The sequence below is a fragment of the Hippoglossus hippoglossus genome, chromosome 21 (genome assembly GCF_009819705.1).
Source record: "Hippoglossus hippoglossus isolate fHipHip1 chromosome 21, fHipHip1.pri, whole genome shotgun sequence".
Taxonomy (NCBI): Eukaryota; Metazoa; Chordata; class Actinopteri; order Pleuronectiformes; family Pleuronectidae; genus Hippoglossus; species Hippoglossus hippoglossus.
In genome coordinates, this window is record NC_047171.1 from 6,963,545 (window position 1) to 6,981,304 (window position 17,760).

Genomic DNA, 17,760 nt, shown 5'->3' on the forward strand with positions numbered 1-17,760 from the left:
CTGTCTCAGTAAAATACCTGCACTATGGGTACATTTAACTTTGAGTTCTCCTGCGTATCGTGATGCTGATGAATTGTGCATCATTGCAGTTTTTGATACTCTGGTGAACCATTTGAACTTGAAATGAATTTAGCATTTCATGACTCAACATGCAGGAGCATTATGTAGAAACACTGTGCTCATACAGTTTGCACTACAGTGTTCTCAATGCACAGTTCATGCCAGACTCAGTAGCACGTCAGCCAGGTCGACTTCCCATTACAACCAAGACATTCCTGAGAAGAGAGGAAGAACCAGACTGCAGCGGTGGACCAAAGGACCGTTTAACTCAGCGGCCAACATCTGTTAAGCAAACATCTGTTAAGTAATAAAGGGCTTTCAAGTTCATTTCTCTTGCTCTGGCAAAAAATTATCCACACACACGTGTCTAGAAAGGCAGCAACTTATTTTCCCAACTGAATGTCATAAAAAAACCTACAAATTATAGCTTACTTCATTGGTGTCACTTAGCAAATACCTGGTACCTTCAGCTTTTCACTCTTGGTATTTCTGAATTGAATTAGTGTCATGTAGTCTGGTTTCCCTGCAGAATAGGATCTATGCTGAACCAGACTGTGGTGTAACCTGTGTGGTCCAGTGAGTGACGCTCCGAGGTGTCCTTGAAAGTGAAGTGTCTGCAGCTTCTAATGTCACAGATTCACCATTTGATCAATGGCACGATTCTCCGGCTGCTGGCTTCACCCTGCAGGATGTGTGGTTTTGTCTATTTCGATTCACTGACTGTGCTGGAGACAATAGTGAGAGCTGAGATTACTCATTCTTCATCATCTGACTTTCTTTCTTTCTTTGAGGACCCTCCTTTGAAACTCGCCCCCCCCCCCCATCCACCCACCAACCCCCCCCCACAGGACCTCAGCCCGCAGCCTGACACCCACTCCTCTGACTGTACAGCTAACCTTTCAGACGAGCTGCGCCACCTCGGCGGCATTTAATCATTGAGAGAAGACGGGGAACGTACTCATTCTTGATCCTTCATCCACGCTCCCACCCCGCCTTCCCTCTGCGCCTCTGCCACACACTCTCCATCCCTCTCTCCGCCGCTGCTGTCTCCGGTGCGTCTGCTCGCTGTGTGCGGAGCGGCGGTGCATGTGCATGTGTCGGGGGAGCCGGGGGAGCGCTGCACGGCTCTGCGCACTGGTTCCGCTGGACATCACCCGACACACGGCGCACGGCAACCCCGGTGCTAGTGCTGCTGGCGGCGGCGGTGGTGGTGGTGGTAGTGGTGGAGGGGCAGACCGGACCCGGACCAGGAGCGAGGAGCGAGGACCGGGAGAAGCACCGTGGCTGCTCGCAGCCCGCTCTCCGAAATCATGTCCGAATTTTTCCTGCTCGCCTTCCTAGCCCTGTTCTCGGGATTATTTCCGTGCGCCGAGCCCTCGACGGTGTCGGACGAGGAGAAAGGTAAGCAGGAACCGGGGCCGTTCGGGAATGCGCAGTCCGGGGGAAACTTGGCACGATGGGCCGTCCTCACAGCGCGGCGGTGTGGGTACAGGGGCGCAAAATGTTGTGCAAGCTGCTGGACGCAAACCTCCTGTTCTCACCTGGGAAGGTTCACGGATACTAAAGAGTTGATCCTCCTTTAATTCTGTGGGACGCCTGCATCTTTTTTTTTGTGGTAGTTGCCATCATTCAGGGGCTGTTAGAAATGTTGGATTATTTGCGTCCTGGCTGATAAATCACAAACAACAATGACCCCCCCCCCCCCCCCCCCCCCCCCCCTCCTGCCCTCCTCCCCTCCTATATAATAAGTCTGTGAACTTGCTCTGTGCGTTCAGCAGAGATCCTGCTGTGTGTTTTCAGGGAACAGTCTCGAGGCTCGTTGGGAACCAGGAGGGAGATTCAGTGAGATTCAGCAGCCGCGTAAATAGCGGCGACATCCCGCGGTGCAGCAGGTGAAAACCTCCCTGTGCCAAAGTGGGTTCTGTGGCTCAGTGCATCACTGCCGTGGATCGTTCATTGTTGCAACGACGCGATTGATAGAGAGAGAGAGTGTGTGTGTGTCTGTGCGTGTGTGTGAGAGGATGTCGTGGAACTCATTGTTGAGCAGCCTATTGATTGTTGCATGTCTGAATTTCTTATTTCGATCATAATCACAGCTGCCTGTCTTTAGGGGACATGCATGTAGAGATCATGAAGGTTAATCAATCCTTTCACATTCATAGATTTCATGTAATTTCATATATGGCAACATTTTGAAAGTATCACAGTTCTATAACCAGATGGATCCTGAAACGTAATGTATAGGAACAATTGTGAGGATACTTGCTTACAATGAAAATTAATTCTTGCTCAATATACTTACCATCATGCTTGAAATTCAACATCCCACATTTTAATTTTGCTCCACTTGCATACACACACATGCAGAATCACATGTGTTGGTCATACAAGCATTAAGATAGAATAAATACATACTCTTGTGGAATGTGTATCCAAGCATTGCATGCCTAGATGTCATAGCCTCCCCCTCCCCACTTTTTAATTCCCCTCAGCATACAGAGCAGTGACTGCTCGGCTTGTTGTGACATCATCCCAAATGTCACCAAATAAGCCCCCCGCCGCCATCGCCTCCACCCCCCCTCACAACACAGCGTGCGTAACAGCGTCCTGGAGTGTGGCCTGGCAATCACACTACAGGCACGAAGAGCACTCTTTACCTCTCTGTGTGCATGAAATGAAAAGAGGAATTTGTGTTTTGAACTTCCCGAGTCCACTCTCCGAGAGCTGGGGTGTGTGTGTGTGTGTGTGTGTGTGTGTGTGTCTGGGGGGGTACTTTAGGAGTTTGTGTTTGTCAGCATTGCTGGACTGAGCTTTATTAGTGTAGCTTGACTCAAAGTGAGGAATTGTGTCCTGTCAGATTGTCTCCTCTGGGCTACTTGAACAACATTAAAATTGTTCATGTCTTGAACAGTTAGGATGACACACGCGCACATTCACACACACACACACACACACACACACACACACACACACACACACACAGATCTTAAAGTAGATGCATCTCAGCCCACATTTCGATTCTGTCCTGCCCCCTCTCCTCTGCTACGAACTGATAATAAATGAAAGCTCTCATAGCTGGGTCTAATTGGACAGTAATGATAATAGCATTTCTTATTTCTTCCAACACCAAAGCTGGTTGTTAGCGTAATTAGTTTGAAATTAATTTGCTTTGTGGTAGCGACGTTATAACGTTGAATGCCAAGTAGTGAGGCCGTGGTTCTCTCTGCACGACTCTGAAGCGTTTCCAGAGCCCCATTCATAGAACGGGATTGTCTGTTTGAAATGCCTCCGCTGTGTTCCTCTCCTTATCGCTCGTGTCCATCTAACATTGAGCGGGCTTGACCTGGCCGAGGCCGGCGTGCATGGCAGCGCACTCTGCTGATGTGACAGAAACGACAGGCGGCGAGAAGTTTCAGCACACCGCCGCCTGTGCTGCCTGTTTATTTTTGAAAATGAAAATACCCTTGATCTCAGGCAGCGACCTCAGTGCCAGATAAGCATCATCCAGTACAAACAGCTCAAGGTTGTTTGAAACGTATACCTCATTTAAAAGATGATGGTATAGTGGGAGACACAGATAGGTCTGTGCACTAATGCAGGGGAGGCTGCCTTTCGGAGCTAATTGAATAAGATAGTGAGATAATGTGGCTGAAGTGTATTTAAGTGGTTCTGTACAAGTGTGTTAGGGTCCTGCACAGGAAACCTACACGAGGGAGAAGTCATTCAGTGTCTGTGCTATATCTGCCATAAGTCTGTAGGTTTTTCTTTATTGTAATGGCTCCCTTTACATAAAAAAAAAGTCATTACCCGTATAAAACGGTTTCTAATGAGTTTTTTTTACATCCAAAAACTACAAATTATGGTTAAATGACAATGTAACCAAACTACGAATGTTTAGGATATTAAATACTAATAGAACAGGAATTTTCCATTCAATAAAATTAAAAAAGTGTTGCACCTTCATCATAAATAAAGTTTTTTTTTTTGTTTTCTGTCATTGTCTTAGAATTATTTAGTTTAGTAGAATAACAAAAAAGATATTTTAAACATGGATCATGCACAGTGACGACATTGACCTTTCGCGTACAGAACATTTGAAGAGACACGGGTCACCATGAGTACAACTCAACCTGGAAAAACAGTTGTTACAGTGCTAAAGGCAAAACAATAATTTAGATCTACTTAGACTTTTGACTTTTTGATTCATGTAATTTTTACATTTTAAATAAAGTAGCATCCAGTGTTCTTGGAACTTGACCCGTAGAAAGGGACTAAAGGGTATTTCAGTCCATGATGCATTGATGTGTGTCCTATGAGTCAGTTATTTAGAAACAGATTTCTTCATATTTTTTAATATGTACCAGTCCTCCCACATCTATGAAGACTAGCAGTAGAACTAATAGTAATGATTTATATTTCTTAGTCCCTAACTTGTAAAACTTGTCCTGATTCCATTGAGTCACGATGTAATCAAAGCCAGACAGTTGTGATACAGCAACGGGCTTCATGCTAAAATTGAGGGATTTGGGCATTAATAATCTCTGACGTCTCCACAGTGACTATCTATAACTCTCCTTCCCTAAAGCTGCAGAGTTAAGTAAATGTTCATCCCACTTAATGTCATCATTGTGTCCTTACTCATTTAATAGATAGCTTGGAAGCAGGGAATTGGTCACTAAATAGCAGCTGGACATGATACATTGCAACCAAATGGAGATTATGTAAATCACTCGCCTTTCATTACACTAAACCCAAAATTCATACTCTTTTTCCAGCTGGTTCATTCTGAGACACTCGGCACCGAGGTTGTTGTTCTAATGAAGATCAGGATGTTGTTTTTACAGCAGAATCGCTGGGTAGTGACTAATGGTTGACCTTCAAAGGTTGGACGGAATTCTGTTTTCATAGCTGTTTTACGTCTTTTTCTGGAAGGTATCAACAGAAAATGAGCTTGGCAGCGGCGCGGTTCTCCTTTGTAGCTCAATTTTCTGTCCGCATCCTTTTCCCCCGACCGGCCAGCGAATGTGCCCACATCAGCAAAAGGTGATCCTCGGGACGGAAGGTGGCCGGCGCCCGCACAAGCTGCTCTGTCTTTAACCTGCTGATTGAAGAAACCACATGGAGATTCGAGTCAGAGCTGGTTTGGAGGGAGTAGACGAGGTGAACGCGGGGGGACAGGATGAAGGGGGGAGGGTGGTCTGAGTGGAAGGTGATGCAGTCAGCGCTGGAATTAGAACTCAGTGGTGGAAAACCTGTGGAGCGGGGCACTGCCTGCTGTTTTTATTGGCATCAGAGTCACATGAACTGTACTTCAGGTGCTTTTTTATTTATTGAGTGTTGCTTCACAAGTGTGTTTTGGCTTAAAACCAGACGTGTCATCAGAACAGCGCATCAGCTTTTTACCTGTGGTGAAGGTCAGCTTCAGTTTATACATATATGTATATAAACTATATAAATGCGGTTCTACCAAACCTCAGTGTTTTCTTTTTGTCCCACAGTTACTTTAAACATCATACAAGTCGTCACAAGTTTTATGTGAGGCGTATGTGCTTGGACAGCACTTTTGCAGAAATGTCTTCTATAAGCCCTGAAAAGACATTAAAGCAGCTGACACATTCATCCGGTGATGTCAGCTAAATGTTGCCGCCATTGTGCTCTTAGATCTATATCAGGGCAGAGGTGAAGAATGGCCTGGAGCTACAGGAGTGCAGCTGTGAAACCAGCCCCCACCCATCTCGCTTCAGTCGCGCGGCACCAGGGTGCAGCTCAGCCCTCCTGTAGAACAAAGTTATTGCATGAAGCCACTGGATTTTGATAGTGTCACCTCTAATATCACCCCCCCACGGTCTTAATGGGCCTGAATTGAATCAGTGATGGATTTTCTCAGGTTGCGAAAGCCATTGGCTGCAAATTGACTCGCAGCATTGATTACCAATGGGAGGAGGAGCAACGTTTCTGACCCACATGATCTATTTGTGTTGATGTTCTGGCCAGACTTAATTATGTGAGTGTCATGGGGTTTCATATTAAATTTTTTCCAAACCAATACATAATTTAAAAAGTGAATAATGAATCAGTAATTTTTTTACTTAGTTTCACTCCTTCTGCAGGACCTGGACCCAGTGGCTGGGCTGAGCCGTGTACTGAAATGACTGCTGGATTAACAAAATATGTAGGTAAATTATTAATGGAGTAAAGTGTGTTTTATGGCCAAATATGCAAATGAAAATAAGTCTTATAAGGGCAACTTTATTAGTAGAGTATGAGGTCATACTGGGTGATGGATGAGATTGAGAGCAATTTAAAAACACGAACTATAAAGCCCCTTTTCTAATGGTCAAAAAATCCACTAACACCTGCTATCACCTGAATTTTGTCCGCAATGGGGATGGATACAATCGGCATTCAAGTTTCTTCATCTTCATTATTTTGGCAGTCGAGCTGCTGTCACTGTATCTGCATGATGTTAGAACGTGCATTGAATTTCCAGCCATTGGACCATAAATACCCATGAACATTTGACAGTTTCTTTTTAAATCTGTTTTTCCTTCATATCGTGCAAAATGCAACGCTGGCAAGGCAGCGGGTTAGAGAGCTTCTCAGTTTTCTGGGCTTTTTGTGATGTCGAACATGACTCACCGGGGACAGAAAAAGCAAATTTGTCTACTGGTTATGAGAAAGGAGTTAAATCAGGTTAAAAAAAATCTGTGTATACTCGCTCATTTTAATGTAATAGAGATATTAGTTTAATGTAATGTGCCGTGTGAACGAGAAAAACCTCGAGTCATGCACAAGCGAGACCTACAGCTGAAACAGACCTGCGTGTCTTCTGTTGCACGGCAGGTTGCCTTGATGGTAACACTTCCAGTTAGCATGCAGCTAGGTGTGAAAAGCGCGGCCCGGGCCGAGCGAACATCTCTGTGGAAGTGTCTCGAAGGAGCGAACGAGTCTCCGTCTCAGGCTAAAAGTCTGTCTGTCAGTTTGAAAGGGTGAACAGTGAGGTTGATGGAGGCAGCACCCTGAGGAGATGTCCCATGCATCGCGCGCTCTGTGCTCAGCACGTGCAGACACTCGGTGCAGCGGCGGTGGATCCGTGGTTTGAAGATGACAGTGATTGCTCTTACCTACGAGGCCTGAACCTGCAGCCCTCTCTTTCTTTCTTTAGCTTTTGACCAGATAGTTGACACATGTACATGGTGTACACCTCAATCTTTCACCTAAATACTAAAATAGCTTTCCTGCAGCGGTTGTGTTGCAACGGGTGTTGAAGAGGATTGTTCAGATTTAAAGAGATTTCCTTAACTGTTTTACAATTCAACCTTACACTTGACTGGCTGGGCTGTTCTGTCTCTGGTGTCTGGTTTGTATCGTTGCCTAAAGGATGGAGTTACTTTGATTGATTAGCTGAATGCTTGGCAGACTGCAAGCTGACCTAAATCAGTTTTGTGTAGGTGCTTCTCTATTGTTCTATATATAAGTCTCAGAATGACATATGACACGGACAATGTGTTAGTGTTATAAGCTGTCAAAGGTAACATGATAAAGTACATTTTAAAAGAGTTAAGGTGGCTGTCATTTTCAGTAAGTGTGTGTGTAACGCGTTTCAGAGGTGGCCATCTTTTCAGCGAGGTCAGTTCACCCTGCACAAACAGTTTTCTCATTGTTGTTTGAAAAAGGTGTTATATTTCTCCCTGCACTCATTTCCAAGAATCAAATTGACAATCCCCTGGTCAATGTTTGAGCTTGAATGAGCCAAGCATCTTGCCGACTGATACTTAAAGACTCGATTCATCACTTTTCGCGAGCAGAGAGCATTACCTGCCTGTGTCCATACCAGACGCAGCAGAATTTAATTTAGGAGAATAGAGTGGAGATGGATGCTCTGCTCGTGTAGCAGCCCCTACTTTGTGATTGAATATGATCAGCTCGGTGAAATTCCACAGGAAAAAAAAAAGAAGAGGCACGGTTTTCAAAAGGGCAATTCACTGAATGGTGGGGCACATCTGAAATGATTGGCTGACCAAATATATTGCGGACAAAAGGCAGTTCCTCAGGCGAACTGGATATTGCCAGTGGACCGTGACCAATCAGCGGGTCAGGAGTGCTGGTGTCAAGCCCCGAGTGGCAACGGTGGTGGCCAGAGGACCAGAGTGAGGGCTGCTGAAGCCTGGCCGGGGACTCTCTCTCCCAGCTGCCACCTGGCACGGACCGAGGGCTCAGCGCCCCGTCATGCAGACTTGGCTCGGAAAACCAGAACAGGGGAGGGATTCATCCGTCCCCCAACGAGCTTCATTCAGCAAGACAAACCCGTGGCCAGTTGGTGATGCTGCGCCGTGTCCTTCTTAAGAGAGAAATTGGTGCACGGGGTAATTAGGGAATATTGAGCCGTCAACGTGTTTCATTTTAACTTATAACTCTGTAATCATCCGTAATATCCTTTTTATGGATTTAAGGATGAAATGCTTATGCATTAACAGCTAACCACAGAACTATACGCCTTTTGCCTGATGAGTTCTTCAGTCATCCTCACAGCCCATTGCCTTTTAAAGAGCTGAAATATATTTCGGCCATTAAACAGAAGATGAATACACAGAATGAAACGATCTTTAGAAAAGATGCAGGGCAGGGTATTGTGTAAGATATTTACAAGAGGCACACGAGGCATTCTTGGTTTACTCCTTGGCTCACTAAACCTTCTGTCACACATGCGGATCATGCGGGGATGCTATGCACACCAACAGGGACACGCGCAACACGCACAAATTAGGCTTTTGTAAAAAAATAGCGCGCGTGCCCTGTCTGTGTTGTGGCTGCCTTCCCTGGCACAGCTCACTGTCGTCCAGTCCAGTTAGATGCAGGTTAGAAAGGGAAATTATTGGCATCATTTTCATTCCTGTGTGTGCAGAGCAATGAGTGGCTGACATCTACTGTGCAGCCAATTCATTGTCAACCGCTATGAATTGCTGGGCCGCGCTAAGAACATCTGACAGTCCGATTCGCTCAATATCAATTTGGAGGAGTCAGTCTATGTGCACTCTATGTCCAAGCCTGACAGTGCACTAAAAGGGGTTTTAGGGCCTAAAATATTTGTGAGATTGCCACTGAGGATGAATAATTTAATGCACTTTGATGGCAAAGTGCACGAACAGAAAATCAAGGATAGAGCTGCACTGCTGCCCCTACACCTACACCTGCAGCAGGAACACAATTCACTCTCGGCAGCTGTGATGCTGCCGGCCCAGGAGGATTGAGTTCAGTCTTGTGCTCGCACAAACACTGAGTAACTTTGTGTTAAAATTAGATTGCCAAATACATCACCACCAGCTGTCATCAATCTGATTCTGTATGTTTCCCTAACATGCTTCCGAGCTGCTATTGATCTCCGTTCCCCCCCGCCGCCGCCCGCCCCTCTCACACACTGTTGGATTGGGAGTCCTATTAACTGTGTTGCCATCAAACACAGTTCACCCATGTTTGTTTGTAGAAGTCTTTGATACGATTTAAAGCGTCACGCTCATGCTATGTGGTTCTTCTCCCCCCGTTCCCTTTCTGGTTTCGGCTGATTTGAAATGTGTGAAGTTGCTCCCTTTTCGCTGTGGTGATGTGCTTCACTGCTCTGTAGCAGAGACCAGAGATTAAGCACTTGGGCCTCAAACATGTTGACTGTCGCAGGTATCTCTCACTGCTCGCCGCCTGATAACGGCCACTTGTTCCTGAGACAGCCCCTTGCCAAGAACAAAACCCCAGAGAAATAAGAGCCCCACTATGGTCTTACTGAGATTTAATATGCTTCTCCTGGAGAGAGGGCATTTCTGTGATTGCTTCTTTGGCCTTGTACATGTCAACAGTTGAAGTTTAGTGCTTACATTTGTTCTCTTTTTTTTTTTAAGAATGATTGCGATTTTTCTCAAAAATGTCTCACATTTTTCTATTTAATGGTTTATTTCTGCATGCCTTTACATGAATACCTTTATCAAGCGGTGATATAACTGATTAATTTCCATTAATTTCCGAAGAAAGAAGTCGCCCACAGAGCCAAACAAAGCCGACAATAAGTCTGGGGAATATTTCCACAATTATTTTACATTTCAAAACCGATTCCATTTTCTGTGAAATTACCATTTCCTGCCAACAAGAGGCAACACAGGACAGGTAGTCTTCAGGGGGGTGGTGTTACGGTTACTGAACAGGGGAAAAGATGAACATTGAAAAGTTAAAGAAGGACAAATCGTGCTTTTTGTAATATCAAAATGGGAGGACATTGATACCAATCTTAAAACCACAGTAGAGATGGTAGGTACACTGTCCAGAATTATATACTACTCACATCTTGAAATATTTCATGATGTGTGTAGTTTCTTCATTGTTTCATTGTTCATAAAACTATCCAATATTTCTATTAGTGTTTTTTTCATCATTCAATTTGTTATATTTATTTCATCGGCATGTATATCACACACACACACACACACACACACACACACACACACACACACACACACACACACATATTCACACAGTGATGATTACGCAGTTTAGGGTCACCCCATCACCACAGGTGCACATATATGGACTTTGCAGGAAACCCAAACCACTTGAGAGTATGGGAAAGCATTCAGACTTCACACAATAACAGCCAGAGCTTCTTTTCCGTCTGCGGAGATGACAGCGCTAACCACTCGGAGCCGCTCACATTTACACTTCCAAATCTGTGTCAAATATTTCTAGAGAAAATGTACCCAAGTAAAGTGGATTTCAAATGAAAAAAACTGAACTGAATAGATGGACAATGAATCTGTCTGTGGAGAAACGTCTGCAAAAAGTCTGTGTGTGTTCGAGCGAGAATGCATGCATGTGTGCGCTGACAAATGCAAAAGGGGGTTTGAGATAAGGTAGGCACTCAATAGGTGTAAATTGAACTGCGCGCGGCAGGAGGTAGCCATTTGTTTAGAGAATTAACAAGTGAAGCAGCAGGATGGCGTTCGCATAGCGGAAATATATCAGCTCCCAGTCACTGTCATCATCAGACGACAGCTGAAAATTAATACCTGAGGTCATGATGATGTAATGAACCCCTGCTGTGTGAGAGCGAAGGAGTTAGATCAGCCATAAACATCGTTCAGTGGCTGATCTAGGATTTTACTAAACCAGGGGCCGTAAAGGGGCCACAACTTACACAGAGGGGCTGATTATATGTCCAACATCCAGGCTCAAATTCCTGATTCAGTAAGGTGCACATTTAAGTCATTCCTTGTTTGCTGTTTGCTCTATAGCTTTGATTCGAAGCCACACATCATTGGATATAGTGTGAGAGTGAAATAGTGATGGTGTTTTTAGAACAGGGAGACGGAACAGGGGCTTGCTCCATCCAATCCACGGATCTACCTGGTATTACAGTACCTCCAGGAACGGTGCACCAACACAGTAGATGGCGGTAATGCACCTTGATGTTGGTTGCCACCCCCCAAATACTGAATAAAGAAGAAGTGATGGTGAGAATCGTTGTACAATTATTTTAATTTAATGCTCTATATTCTCTGAATTGATCTTGGGTTGATGTGCTGTTGACAGTTTTTGATAGTTGGCACTGTTTTGTTAAACTAGTTAAGGTGGAGAGAAGAAGGAGAGAAGAGGGAGGAGATGATTAGGGCTAGACTCGTGTTGACTCAGCTGTATTGGGACCTCACTAAAAGTGCTCAGCAAAAGTGTTGGACTGATTTATGTCTCCGCACACACCCACATCGTGTACACTGGTGGCAGTGGTGAGATGATGATGATGTGAAATATCGTCTTGTGGGATTCTCCTCAACTTTGTGAGTCTCTGTATCTATCGGCTAAACCGCGAGCTTAGTTTTGTTCCTTGTTCAAGCACATTGTGTACTTCAAAAAGCGTACAATATAAAAACAACGTAACAAATTGTCACATTTATTGTTAGCATTAGTACGTGACAAGTTTATTACAGAAAACGATTACTGACAGGACAGGGGCACCTCAGGGGCCAATCAGATTTCAACCTGTGCCCCCTCTTCCCCTCTCGCAGCTGGATCCGCCTCTGGCTGAGTTGATCATTTCAAACAAATGCAATCACTTCATGACAGCAGCAATTATATCGAGTGTGGCTCCTTTCAGGCATATTTAGCTTGAGAGGGGAGATGACATTTTGTGTGTAGCATTGCCAAACACAATTTAAATAAACATACAGACGATACGTAAATTAAAAGTTTGACTCAGTTTATGTAATCCAATAAGTGCGAGCGGGTGTGTGTCTAGCTGGGCCACTCGTGTGTAGACGACTGTATTGTCTGACATTATTGTCTCATCATTCACAGAGCAGGGTTATTATTTTAATATGCACTCTCTCGTCGAGCTTCCTCTGTCATCTCTCTCTCCTCTTTTCATCCCTGCCCAAGGAATTAGCAGCTTTTAGTGGATAAAAATCAGAGGCATAATTCTAGTGAAGTTGGGTGGGGCCAAATGAACAAAAGGCAGCACAGACGTGCACTATTAAAGGTATTTTATGGAAATAAGAAAGCGATGAAAAGTGCACTGCAACGCTGTAAAGACCCGGAAGCCTTTGTAATCTGTTCCTCCGGGCTGAGGTGACGTTTACGTTGATGTGCAATAAGCATGGGCACGCGTTCAAAACAACAGATTGCACGAAGGCTGTTTGGTGACATAGGTGTCGGAATGGGTGTTGTTCCGTGTTTGCTTGGCTGTGAAGTAACACTTTGAAATACCCCCCCCATTGATGTACAAACAGCCTTCACTTAAAAAAAACTTTTCTGTTTGAAAAAGAATAAGTTTGATGTTTGATGAATTGTTGTCAACTCTGATTGTTGGAGCTCTTGAAGGAATCTTCAAGCTGCACAGACACCACATCTGCTGTGATCATTAGAGAGTCACTTTATCATTAATCAGGACGTGAGAAAGAGAAAGTAGATTGTGCTTAACTGGAATGTAAAGTGATAAGCATCGTAATTAGACACAAACTTGACAGAACTGTCTGGCATTGTAGCTCTGAAAGAATTTTTTTTAACTGTCATATTAACTATGATGTATTGACAGTGTAATGGACTTTATCATGACCGCATTAGAAAGATTAACTAGGCCAAGGGCCGAGGGCCAAAGCCCAACAGTCTCTGGATTCAGTTGTCTAGGGAGTACTCAAACGTTTTACTTAAAAAGTGAAAAGTACCCGGCAATAATTCTGCAAGCTAAAGTACTTTGTTACATCCTACCACTGTACTTCTGAAATGACATTTAAATTCCCTGAATCTGGATTTTTATTTGGATCAGTTCCCTAAACATGTCTGATCTTTCTCTTTAAGATCCATAAATTAGATTTTCAAGGAAAAAATATTGGAAAACTTTCTATCTCACAAAGTGAAAAAAAGTCCTCGATCTGCACCAGCAGTTTATCAGTTCTATCTCAACACATACCACATCTTTCCAGTTTCGTGGTGATCCATCCAGTAGATTTTGTGTATTGCTGCTGACAGACTAACAAACAAATGCTGAAGTAAACATAACCTCCTTGGCAGAGGTAAGAAACTAGAGAAAAAGAAACAACAACACAACACAAAGAGTTGAACAAACCTTTTGTGTTACAAACATTGATTTAGAGTCACTTTATTCTAGTCAGAGCCACAGAAAATGTACTTAGCCGACGCACAGTTTGTACAAGGCCTTGTGTGTACTTGATGTGCCAGCTCACATCACGAGACTGACATGCATGTTCCTAAAACACACAGCACAAGAACACACAAATTAAATTCAACTTCAAGTCGAAGGGCACGGTTTTTATTCAGTTTGAAGAGGAATAGTAGGTAGTCGACATTATGAAAACATTAAAACAGAAATTTAATGAACAACATGAATAAAGTGTACACCAAAACCTTTCTGAGCCTGAAAACACACACATGCTGTGCGATGCAAAATAAAACTACACATATATTAAACAGACATTATGCATTCCAGCATTATGTCAACCACATTACCACTGCAAAAAGATTAGGACATGTTCAATTATTGCTTTTGAATACATGTATTTTTGTATCTATAATAATGATGATTCATCTTTTGCTTCATTAATGATAAATGGCTTTTTCGGTAATATGTTGGGAAATAATGAAACATTCCCGTGACAATTTCCTGTAGCCCAGGGTATTTTAATCAAAGATAATGTTTTGTTCAATGAACGGTCCAAAACACAAAGATATTGACATTTGTGATTAACGACTATTCTAAATTTAAATTCTTATCAGCATTGCAGGTTATTAGCAGATAAATCACAAGCACTTCAAAATCAAATAGGAAAATCCAAAGTCGTGTTTGATGATGATGTTGAGATACAGTATTGACAGAGGGAATTATTGTTTCCATAAAGGTGATTTATGTTGTGGTTTGTTGCTATATAAAAAACATTTAATTGAATTGAGAGAGTGGTGATTGTTCTTAAAGCGGTTTCCCTCCTGTTGTTAACCTCTGAGATTGTAAAAACAGCGTGCGTAAATGTTGTGAGACATTGTAATGACAGTAATTGGCTATGTGACTCTTCCCCTAATCTCTGATGCGGCGACAGAAATTACCTGACAAGTGGCTTCAATAACGGAGCGACCTCTCCTGAGATGCAGCTCACCAAAGCAGCCTATTAACTGTGTTGACAAGTGTCTTCTTGTCTGGTATGTCAGGGCTTTTTTTTTTTTTTTCTGTGAAAATTCTTAAAAGTGACTGCAATACATACAAAAAATCTATTCTAAAAATAAAGCGTCTCCAAAAAAAAATACAAAAAAGCGCTGTCATCATCATTTGTAGCAAGCAGGACATGACAGTTCTCATTTTTAGATACACTCCTCTCGACCTTCGTCTTGTTCAGCTAACCAACATCTTCGTGTCTGACTCAAATTTACCTCGGCGCTCTGATTCATCATTCATAACAGTCGGTTAAGACGAGACATCTCCGCGCCCTCATCGTCTTTGATGTGCAATCCAGAAAAATGAAGTCTGCGGAAACATTTGGAGGCAGCCTGTGTTTTTTCTGAGTGCACCGCTCCTTTTCGATTTTTTTTCTTCCGCCGTCACACCGAGCTCCCTGACACAGCAATCAGGGGTCGGGCTGCAGCGTCTGTCTACCTGAGACACTCCTCACACAGGACATGTCGCTTATCTCCGTGGTTACAGTGTCCCTAAGGAGGTCCAAGGGGGATGTGTATGCCGGAATTGAACTTGTCAGATGTAAGTTAGAAGTGCACATTGGTTAAATAGGTATCTAAAAATAGCACTGCAGTTGTGGTGATGGCTGATTGGATAAAAGGAATCAATACTGGCGGCGGTGTCTGTCTAATAATTCCAGAAATCTCTACATGTCTGTCTGTTTGTGGCTCACATCTCAAGAACCTTTCATCTTACCATGTGTTTTGTTAAATGTTGAATATGTATATAATTTGGATAAACAGACGACCAGTGCTCTATAGGAGCGGCAACTGGGAGTCATTGACATAAGTGACGTTGTCAATCATGAGAAGTGGTTCTGCATACTGAGTGGAATAAACTGGTGAACAGCAGCAGTGGCATTCAGGGTTCTATACGAGGTTATATATATATGTGTGAGGGGCGCGTGTGCATTGAGGAATGTCTTGCTTTTCATTGCACCGCCCAAGTTATCAGGTGAGAGCAGCCACACTGCCTGCGTGTGAGCCGTGCTGCTATTCTGGGGAGTCGGGGTCTCACCTATTTTGGCCTAATAGACAGTGAAATTGTCTCTGTCGAAATATGTCACAAACATAAATATGTGCTATAGTTCCTGTACCTGTTTCAAAGTAAAAGCACTGTAGTGTTTCTTTTGACTGAATTCATTCATTTAGTTTAACAAGGTTTTTGTTTGTTATTGCAGGAAAACTTCATACTGTATAGTGTCCTGGCATTTAGTTATATACATAGACCTACTTTATTGGAGGAAGTACAGTGGTCATATCAGGAACGTCACGTAGCAGCTCCGCAGCAGGCATGCAGCATACGTGCTTCCTGTGTGAACAACAGACGCTTGCGATATGCAGCAGATCAGTGAGGCCCAGTGTGGCCTAAGTGTAATCCTGTTCTCGAGAACCCTTCATCTTATCGCCTTCACACTTGGCATGTGTATTGTTAAGGGCCCAAGGAAGTGCAGTGTCGCATACGGTGCAATTTGCACACGCGATATATTCAATATTGATACATTTTGAATAGAAAGGCAACACAAAAACAAACCCTGATTCTCCAGTTCGGGGTTCTGAGAACTCGTTGAGCTTCACTGAGCTTTGAATAAAGAGGGCAACAGCTCTTTGTGCTGCAGTGGTGCTGCAGCTTCAGGGTTCTATGGACTGATCCAGCAGCAGGTCTTTACTTGCTCAATTACTGAAGGTCACTTTTACAGTTGCAGCGAGAAAACTGCAACTAGCATCACCACAGGCAAAGCAAACAGCTTATTCCAAACAGGCAGGTTTATCACGTTCACTGCACTAGTTTCCTAAAATGTGGATCTACTGCGTTAAATTCTGATTTGCAGTCACTGTTCTCGTTTATATTTTATGTAGGTGTACAAATACTACGTAGTTATAACCTCTTGTTACCGTAAACATAAACTAATGATCCCTATCAGTTCCACATAGTCTGGGACACAGATTTAAAGAAATCCTTGTCTCGGATTTAGTGTTTGGCACAGGCTATAACCTGAGAGTATATGTTGAAAGTAGGAGAACAAATGTGGGATGTGTGGATCCCCAGTGACCAAAAGTGGAACGGTGGTAATATAACACTACCCTTTTGCAGATCTTAATGCCTTGATAAGCCGCTACTTTTATTGTTAAAGATATGAAGCTGAGGGGAATAGGACTGATTTTCTTATTGCTTGATAAAAAAAGAAGCATATTGCACAGGGTCAGCTTGAGAATGACAGGAGCTTATGAGTGTGTCACCTGATAGTCAAGCTTTGTCGCTCTCGCTGTGACATGAACTGAGCCCGGCTATAGAGCTGTTTGAGAATGCAGTGTGCTGCATGCGCAGCAGCCAGTGGAGCCGCTAGTCTTCTCAAATAAATTGCAACCGAGACCTAAATTTGGATGTTCATTCAAAGCATTTAAGTCCCGGAAGAGGATTTGCATCTGCCCATGTATTTTGATGTGCCCAATTCCACTGGTGTGTGTTCTGCCAGTGCCGAAGGTCTCATCCACTTCACGCTTTGCTTTTTATTTTCTGGCTTATTTTGGTGCATATGATCTAAATCTTTAAATAATTTGACGTGTTTTTACTGATAACTTGCTTGCTAGTAGAATGGTTATTCATATTCACATTTACATTCTGATTCCATCTAAGATTAAAAGGCTGCCAAGCAAATCAAACAACTATCACTTTAAGGAGTGTTAGCCAGCCCGTTTTCCTTTAGAGGCATGCTGGGACCTTTCTGCACCTCAAAATCTTTCATTTCCATAGCCGCCTTAGTGCGAATGCCTGCTGCAGGCGGTGTTTCCCTGTGGAACACAAGCTCTTCATTATTAAAGGCCCCTTGTCGACCATCCTCCACACTTCTGACCTAATGACTTTCTGAAGAGTGGAGCCGCAGTTTAAAGCTCATCCCTGTTTTGCTCTTTCTCTGTATTTCTCTGGAACCGGAGCCTAAGCATAGCATCCCTGTTGTTGTTGTTTTCCCCACAAATCAGTAGGAT

The 17,760-nt window shown here is 43.5% G+C and overlaps 1 protein-coding gene across 5 annotated transcripts in view; it reads left to right on the top strand.

Moving 5' to 3' along the window:
- The first annotated feature begins 928 nt into the window (after positions 1-928).
- lrp1bb (low density lipoprotein receptor-related protein 1Bb) overlaps positions 929-17,760 on the top strand; it is a 242,224-nt gene continuing 225,392 nt past the window's right edge. For 3 of the 5 annotated variants that reach the window (XM_034574175.1, XM_034574176.1, XM_034574178.1), the window contains exon 1: positions 929-1,461. In XM_034574175.1, coding sequence (XP_034430066.1) covers positions 1,371-1,461 — 91 coding nt within the window. In that variant the 5' untranslated portion in view covers positions 929-1,370. The remainder of the gene's footprint in view (positions 1,462-17,760) is intronic. The other 2 variants (XM_034574174.1, XM_034574173.1) reach the window with 2 other exon arrangements.